The following is an 8,990-nucleotide window of genomic DNA, read 5'->3' as shown; positions in this document are numbered from 1 at the left end:
TAAAAACTGTCAGCAGCTTGAGGCTTGTACATTAGAGTATCACTTGATCATATTAAACCATATGGACGAGGCCAATAGAGTTCCACCATAAAATTTTAACCAATCCAAGAATGCTAGTTAGAGTGTGGGTTGCTTATTAATTGATATGAAAGGAGTTGTGTGTAATCCACTAATAACTTTTAACCTGTCCAAAGTTGTGTATCGGAGCAAGGCTCAACAATATTTACCCATAAAAAGGATGTTGGACTGAAATTATGCATCTCTCAGGTTGAGAGCCTAAATTGATTTATAATTGAATTGATACATTCTTTGAATGTGCTATTTGTATTTAGAAAAAGGATTATCATATACATTTAATAGACTAGGACTACAAGAAAATAAAGCAAACAACACAACAATGCCAACATTACAACCCAAAGAATAAACTATGTGACAACGAAGACAAACATGAAATAAAGACTATATGATTGGATAATAACTAATAGTTCTTGCAAAAAATTCTACACATTACATTTTTTCCTCGAATCCTTGATTTTGAAGGTTCCTAGCTTGATCATATTGGCGACAATATAAGGACAGTCTTAGAGGGGGGATAATTTGTTGCGTTGCGAGCTATGACCAATGAATTTTAAACTATGCAGAACTAGATCTATGATAGAGATAGGTCAAAGTTTGGCTCTTTAGTTGAAGTGGCGGTTAACCTTATGGTGATAAGAAGTAGCCCCGACATGGGCCATCACACAAATTTTGATAAAATTATTGTATAATTGCTGCACCAAATCACAAAAACTATTTGATTCAACGTAGCAGAACCTGAGATTTTTGCTAATATCAATTGATTTCTTAATTAAAACATGAGACAAAATTTAATGAGAATGTTTTTTATCAAAATTTCATTATAATAGTTTATAAGTTTATCTCAAAATAATGCAATAAAGAAACAGAGTATTTGCTTAAATATTACATTTATTTTAATAAAAGGTATAAACTTAAAATAGATCCTAATAAAATTTTGATATTTAGTTCAAACTAATTATCCTTTATTTCAAGCATGTAATCTAAGAATAAGTTTATGTCGTGTCTAGTTAGTCGTCAAAATTTATATGTTGCTCCTTTTGTTGATGCTTGCAAGCCATCTCTAATGGTCGGGGTGGGTGCGAAAATTTACCGGTAGATATTAGATTGAACACTACCTTATTCGCAGCATCTGTAAAGTGAACGCCATCCCACACCAACTTCTTCGATGGCTGGCGGCATGCTTTTGCAGACAGAGCCTTGGTTCCGTTTCCGTTCACTGCGGGCGAGCTCCTACACTTCACGTTAAAGTCAAAATTGTACTTGCCACCGCCATGGCCACAACAAACCCTCAGAGGGTCCTTAAACCCTAGACTCCAAATATAATAAAGGAGAAGTTAGATTTAGCATATTCTGATCCAAAAAATAATAATAATAATTTAAAATTCACTTTAAGATAAGTGAAATGTATAAATATCTACTAAACTTTCGCATTAGTTTATCTCCAAATTATTTTACATCGACATAATATATGCAGAATATCCTCATATATTTTATTTCAAGATGATAAAATAAACGATCAGCATTATATATAAACAGAGTTAATAGAATCTATAATCATATTTTAATTTTTATTCATTTTAAAGGAGCTGACAAAAAGTTAATATGCTATTAATTCTACTAGAAAAATACCTTAACTGGAAACCAAATCAAAGCGACCAACTCGGTAGGCAAGGAAGAGAGCTACAAATTCCAAACGAGACCGCAACCAAAGTCAAAGCAGAGAATTTTTTATTTATTTATTTTATATGTTAGCTTTATTGCCCTCATATTCTTCTAGAAATTTTCTAATGTAAATTGAAAATAATTTCTGTTGGGCGTGGGTCCCATCTGCATATCATTTAACCATAAAAGAAAGGAAACTATATATATATATATATATACATATATGTATGTATATATATATATACATGTATGTATATATATATATACATGTATGTATATATCTACATACATGTATGTATATATGTACATACATGTATATATATGTACATACATATATATATATATGTACATACATATATATATATATGTACATACATATATATATATATGTACATACATATATATATATATGTACATACATATATATATATATCTTAGTATTTTTTTTAATAATTTTTCTTTGTATTAGAAAATAATAAAACCTTAAAATCCTACACATCTTATATATCATAAATCAAGATAAATTTTCGTATTCGATAAAAATTTGAATATATATATATAGAAAGATTTGGATACATACCACACAAATTTCTCTCTCTATATATACATGCATCTTACTCATGGTGTATTTTATTTTATTTTTTTAAATTAAAATATAGAAATTTTGATGTGATATAAAAAATTTGGATAGTATAAACATAAAAAAGAGGTCATGTGGCACGTCAAAAGAGTGGCCCAAATTAATTTCAGCCGATCTATTATCCAATATGTCAGAAATATTGATTTGATTTATCAAATTGTATTAATTTAGACTAAAATAATGTGGCGAGTGAGATGAAAAATAGTAATCATAATCTATATCATATAAAATTAAAGACCGCACATTATAATCACATTATCATGACTTGCAATTCTACACATGAATAACTATATAAAAAATTAGGTGTTAAGTACGCACATATGGACAATCGCTTGGATCGGCTACTTGCGGATGTACGGCGATTTGATCGCATCCAAGCGGAACATTTTTCCGATAACCTATATATATATATATACATATTAAAGGAATGTTAGTTTTTCATTTATGTGGCCCACTGTTATTTATTTTAATAGTAATTCATTAACTAAAAAGAAGATGGTCATGTCTCCTCCCAATAGACACTGCATCTTTTCGTTTTAATTAATTGATTAATGAAGAGTCGTGTCTCTTTCTAAATAACATTGTATTCTCTTGCTTTCATTAATTAATTAAATTATCATAAATCTTATTGGTCAACAATCATCATGATAGACGATGGTTAATAATGAATAATTAAGAGGTAAGTTGTGTCTTTTCCCAAGAGACTTATCTTTTCTCTTATAAATAAGAAAAACGTTCTCTCTCTCTTTTAAGAAGAAAGAAATGTATCTTTTCTCTCCATCGGCAGAAAGAAATAAAGATTAGAAAGAGAAATTCTATCACTTAAAATTGAATTCTGTGATCATGAATACAGGTACTTAAATCTCATTTATGGGTGTGTGCAAAATCATAAAGTCAAAAGATCTTGGTCATTTAGTTTTATGATTTTTTTGCCATGAAGTTGGATTTTATAAATTTAAAAATTCCTAACATGCGGTGTCAGAGTTAGGTTGTTGAATTTGTGATTTTTCATTTAATTTTATTTATGTGAATTGCATAAAATTGTCGCTGTAAATTAGATCTTGGAAATAGATCAGTAAAGTTAATCGGCATATTGAGATATTATTATTTATTTGATGCCTATATTATGTGTAATTAGTTAGTCTCCAACGTGGCCAAATTTGTATGTTTAATAGACGTCAAATTAAACAAATTCAATTACTTATAGGTATGTGATGCTTATTATAAAATAATTTTGTATTTAATTATGAGTATATTGAAATTCATTGATTATAAAATATTTGTGGATCGCCCAATGGTTAATTATTTATTTTATAATCTTTGAATATGATTGCGGCATATTTATATACTTGGTTAGATATGTTCATATATCTAAAGATAATATGCATGTCTAATTTAAGTATAAACAATTGTCAATTATGTTAACTAACAATTCAAGCATCAATTATATTTATTAATATGTATTATTATATCACCCAAAGGAGATTTTCAATACACTATTAATGTTTTCATTTAATAAATGTGGATTGTATTAAGGGAAAACACACAAAACACACACTTAAGAAAGCTGCCACAAGAAGCACGCAGCTCCTTGAAATTATACACACTGATGCTTGTGGACTTTTTGATGTTCCATCTTTTGGTGAAGAAAAATATTTTATCACTTTTATCGATGACTTTTCACATTATAAGTATTTGTACTTGTTGCATGAAAAAATCTCAATCACTCGATGCCTTAAAGGTGTTTATAACTGAGATTGAAAGATAATTAGACAGAAAAGTAAAAATCATCAGGTCCGATAGAGGTAGTGAATATTATGGAAGGTACAATGAATCTGGATAATGTTCAGGTCTATTTGTTAAATTCCTTCAAACTAATGACATATGTGCTCAGTACACTATGTCAGAAACACCACAACAAAATAGTGTTGCAAAAAAGGCAAAATCGTGCTCTAATGGAAATGATTAGGAGTATGATGAGTGATTCTTCTTTACCCTTATCATTATGGATGCATGCTTTAAAAACCGCTGCATATTTGTTAAACATGATTCCTAGTAAGGCACTTCCAAAGACTCCCTTTGAACTGTGGAGAGGAAGGAAACATAGTTTAAGGCACCTGCATGTTTGGGGCTGCCCAGCGGAAATAAGGATTTATAATCCACATGAAAAAAAACTAGACATAAGAACAATCAGTGGTATCTTCATTGGTTATCCAGAAAAATAAAAAAGGGTATAGATTTTATTATCCTAACCACAGTACGAGAATTATTGAAGCTGGAAATGCTAAGTTCGTCGAAAATAGTGAAGTTAGTGGGAGTTTGGAATCAAGTAAAGTAGAAATTAAGGTTCAAGTTTCTTTACATAAAATTTCTTCTCAAATTGTTATTCTTACAGTTGTTGAACAGTCTGACAATTTATAGGAACAAAAGATAAATGATCAAACACCCCACAATAAAAATATCACTAATGAACCTACATTAGATGAACCAAATGAAGTTGTACCTAAAAGGTCTCAATGACAAAGAAGGTCTACTACTTTAGGTCTGCTACTTTTGATGATTATGTGGTTTATCTACATGAGTCTGAATTTGGCTTGGGAGTAAATGAAGATTTAGTTTCATTTTCACAAGCCATAGAAAGTGCAAATTCTTCTAAATGGTTAGAAACAATGAAAGATGAGTTGAAATTGATGGATCACAGTAAAGTTTGGGATGTCGTTGAATTGCCTGAAGGTTGTAAAAGAGTTGGGTGTAAATGGGTCTTTAAGGCCAAGCGTGACTCGAATGGCAATATTGAACGATATAAAGTCAGACTTGTTGCCAAAAGTTTCACACAGAAAGATGGCATCGACTATAAAGAAACATTTTATCCAATTTCTAAGAAAGATTTATTTAGAATTATAACGGCACTAGTAGCTCATTATGATTTGGAGTTACACCAAATGGATGTGAAAAATTGTCTTTCTGAATATGAATTTAGATGAAGATGTCTACATGAGTCAACCTAAAGGATTTTTGGTTGAAGGAAACATACACATGGTGTGAAAACTTAAGAAATCAATATACAGACTTAAGCAAGCTTATCGATAATGATATCTTAAGTTCAAAGATATTATCACTTCCTTTGGATTTAAAGAAAACAATGTTGATCTGTGTACATATCTGAAGGTTAGTGGGAGTAAGATCATATTTCTCATTCTGTATGTTGATGATATCTTGTTGGCTACTAGTGATCTTGGCTCATTGTATGAAACCAAGAATTTTTTTCTTTAAGAACTTTGAAATGAAAGATATGAGCAAGGCATCCTATGTAATTGAAATTGAAATATTTTGTAAAAGATCACAAGGATTGTTAGGATTGTCTCTGAATCATATATTGATAGAGTTCTTAAGAGATTCAAAATGAAAAGTACAAAACAGACTATCATTGTTGCATACACTATGAAAGCTGAATTTGTGGCATGCTTTAAAGCTACAATTCAAGGATTATGGCTACAAAATTTTATTTCAAGACGTAGAATTGTCGACAGTTTGCTAAGTCATTGAAAATTTACTGTGATAACTTCGCAGAAATCATCTTTTCTAAAAACGACAGGCATTCCAAAGGTGCTAAACATATAGAATTAAAGTACCTTGTCGTTAAAGAAGAAGTTCAGAAATATAGGGTGTCAATTGAGCATATTAGCACCAATCTTATGATTGTGGATCCATTAATGAAAGGGTTGCCACTACAGACATTTAACAAACATGTTGTGAGAATGGGCATTACCGAAACAATTTATTAATTTTTATGTTTAATGCTCTTTATGTTTGACACATTGAGCTCAATTTATTGTTGTTTTTTGATATTTATGTACCTTATTTTTATCACTAGTGTACATTTTATGTTATGTGATGTTTAACAAGATTTGTCTTTTAATAGACCTTATGGAACCATGATGTTATTGCTCATTATGTTAAGTATGTAATTGATATTGTGATATATAGAAGGGACTGTGTTAATAAATTGATACACAACCGTCTTGATTCATATTAATTTCATACTAATTGAAGATTTATGATTTGTCCAATATAAAAAAGGATTTTAACTTACATTTTTGTGCAGTGTGTTATGCACTATTAAGTATTACATGGGTCAAGTGGGAGGATGTTAGTTTTTCATTTATGGGTCCACTGTTATTTATTTTAATAATAATTCATTAACTAAAAAGAAGAGGGTCTTGTTTCTCCACAATAGACATTGCATCCTTTCGTTTTAATTAATTAATTCAATTATCCCAAATGAAGAGTCATGTCTCTTCCCAAAATACATCGTATTATTTTGCTTTAATTAATTAATTAAATTATCATAAATCCTATTGGTCAATAATCATCATGATGAATGATGGTTAATAATGGATAATTAAAAGAAAATTTGTGTCTTTTCGTAAGAGACATATCTTTTCTCTTATAAATAAGAGAAGGGTCCTCTCTCTCTCTCTCCTAAGAAGAAGAAATGTATCTTTTCTCTCCATCAGAAAGTACAAAAAGAAATAAGGATTAGAGAGAGAAATTCTATCTCTTCAAATTGAAATCTGTGATCATGAATACAGGTACGTATATCTCATTTATGAGTATGTTAAAATCATAAATTCAAAGATCTTTGTCATTTAATTTTATGAATTTTGGGTCATGAAGTTTAATTTTATAAAAAATATAAAAAATCCTAACAATATATATATATATATATATATTAAAGGAATGGTTTGGACCTATTATACGAGCCTCCAACCACCCTAATGCACCTAATAATTCAAGTACCACCTTCTTAACGCCTACTATGTCATAGGGTACTAGAACCCCGATCTAAGGGGTCTTATGTCGTGGATACCAACAAACATGTCACGGGTCTGTATTATATATATATACATATATATATATATACACACACACACACTCAAAATTGGACTGCATGGAACTCAAAGTAGTTTGCCATACCAAATCTAAAGTTCGATCGGAGAATTTATGGCTGATTAAGCGGTTTGAGGTTGACTACACCAAGGCCAACTTGACCAAATGAAAGCGGACAAGCATGTATGACGAAAAATGTGAAAAAACTGTGACTTCAACCAACTATTTGGAGACAGATCTTTTAACCGGCCATTCACAAATGGTCGATCGGCTATCTATGGTTGGTCATTGCCTTCAGTAATAGGTCGAACATCTTAGGCCAACCGCCCAGGACTAACCGACCAGGCATCCCAATCCAACCGCCGACAAAGTTCAAACTCAAACAACTTCTAAACATAAAGAGCCCAAATCTAGACGGAATGACTGACCAATGCCATTCCAACAAATCAAAGGAAGAATATGTATGTCAGAGAATTTAGATACATAAAAAAATTGTCGAAAGTGGTTACTAAATATAAAATTAACATAATATTCTTTAACCCCCTCATTAAATCATAAGAAAAAATGTGATTTCTATTTTAGTAGATCTCTAAGTTCTAATAATAGATGGTCCCGCACTTATAAAGGGGCTTTTGTGCTCTCAAATATAGATTCATACTTTAGAGGGAGCTCTTCCTTCCTTCCCATCTCTATAATCTCTCTTTATTTATATAAAATGTGTCATATGGCCCAAAAATACCCTAGTTCTCCCCAACGAGACAAATCTGTGTGTGATATTCCTCTCTCTTAATCTCTCTATCTCTCTCTCCTTTCTAGTTCCTACAGCTCTGATCCATGTGCATGTCTCACAGAACAGATTTGGATTCTACATCCTAAAAGATGTGATGAACGTGGAGAATGTTTTCAACAAGAAGGAAAACAAAACTAAAAAGAAGAATTTTTTCTCAAAGATACTCCCGATAAGAACATGGTGAGAACCTCTCTTATTCAATGGATCAGGATCTTTAAGCATCATTTTCATCATTTTTTTAGGAAGGCTTTAACAATGAGGAAAAAAAATACAAAACAAACAGCAGATTCCTGACCGTTCAAATAACTGATTGAATGTATCATAAGGTCATTAAGAAGTCAGCACATTGCTTGGATGATCTTGGGCTGCAAAAACCTTATTTAAAAAATAAAAGGGAAGTCTGAGATTTGTCTTGCCCTTTAACATATATTTCTCTAACATTCTCCCAAGGTCAAAATTACATTCAAGGAACTTAAATCCAATGAATAACATTGGTGATAACCCTGAGTTGTCCGACCAGCAAGTATCTTCCAATAGTCACATGACCAAAGAAAAATATGTTATACACCAAATGAAGATCCTAACTTACACCTCGCTAGTTTCTTAGAACTATGTGCTACTATATGACAGAGTCTCAAATGATTAAATGATTTTGTTAGACTTAAAATTTTTCCTTTTTCACTGAGGGATAAGGCTAAGATGTGGTTAAACTTGTTAGCATTATGATCGATTAGAACTTGTGGAGAACTGTCACAGAAATTTCTATCCAAATATTTCTCTCCATCAAAGACTGCTAAATTAAGAAATGACATAACATCATTCTGTCAGATTGATGGAGAGTCAATATATGAAGCTTGGGAGAGATTTAAATATCTTCTTAGGAAGTGTCCTCATCATTCGTTACCAGATTGGTTAATAATCTTTTTATAC

The 8,990-nt window shown here is 30.9% G+C and overlaps 1 protein-coding gene across 1 annotated transcript in view; it reads right to left on the bottom strand.

Annotated features, from left to right (window-relative positions):
- Nucleotides 1–1,059: 1,059 nt before the first annotated feature.
- LOC110034043 (GDSL esterase/lipase At3g26430-like) overlaps nt 1,060–8,990 on the bottom strand; it is a 39,432-nt gene continuing 31,501 nt past the window's right edge. The window contains exon 4 of the mRNA XM_020738279.1: nt 1,060–1,384. Coding sequence (XP_020593938.1) covers nt 1,086–1,384 — 299 coding nt within the window. The 3' untranslated portion in view covers nt 1,060–1,085. The remainder of the gene's footprint in view (nt 1,385–8,990) is intronic.

This window comes from Phalaenopsis equestris, unplaced genomic scaffold, assembly GCF_001263595.1.
Source record: "Phalaenopsis equestris unplaced genomic scaffold, ASM126359v1 Scaffold001335, whole genome shotgun sequence".
NCBI lineage: Eukaryota > Viridiplantae > Streptophyta > Magnoliopsida > Asparagales > Orchidaceae > Phalaenopsis > Phalaenopsis equestris.
Note: the sequence above shows the minus strand (reverse complement) of the source record. Positions and strands in the feature narration are given on the sequence as shown.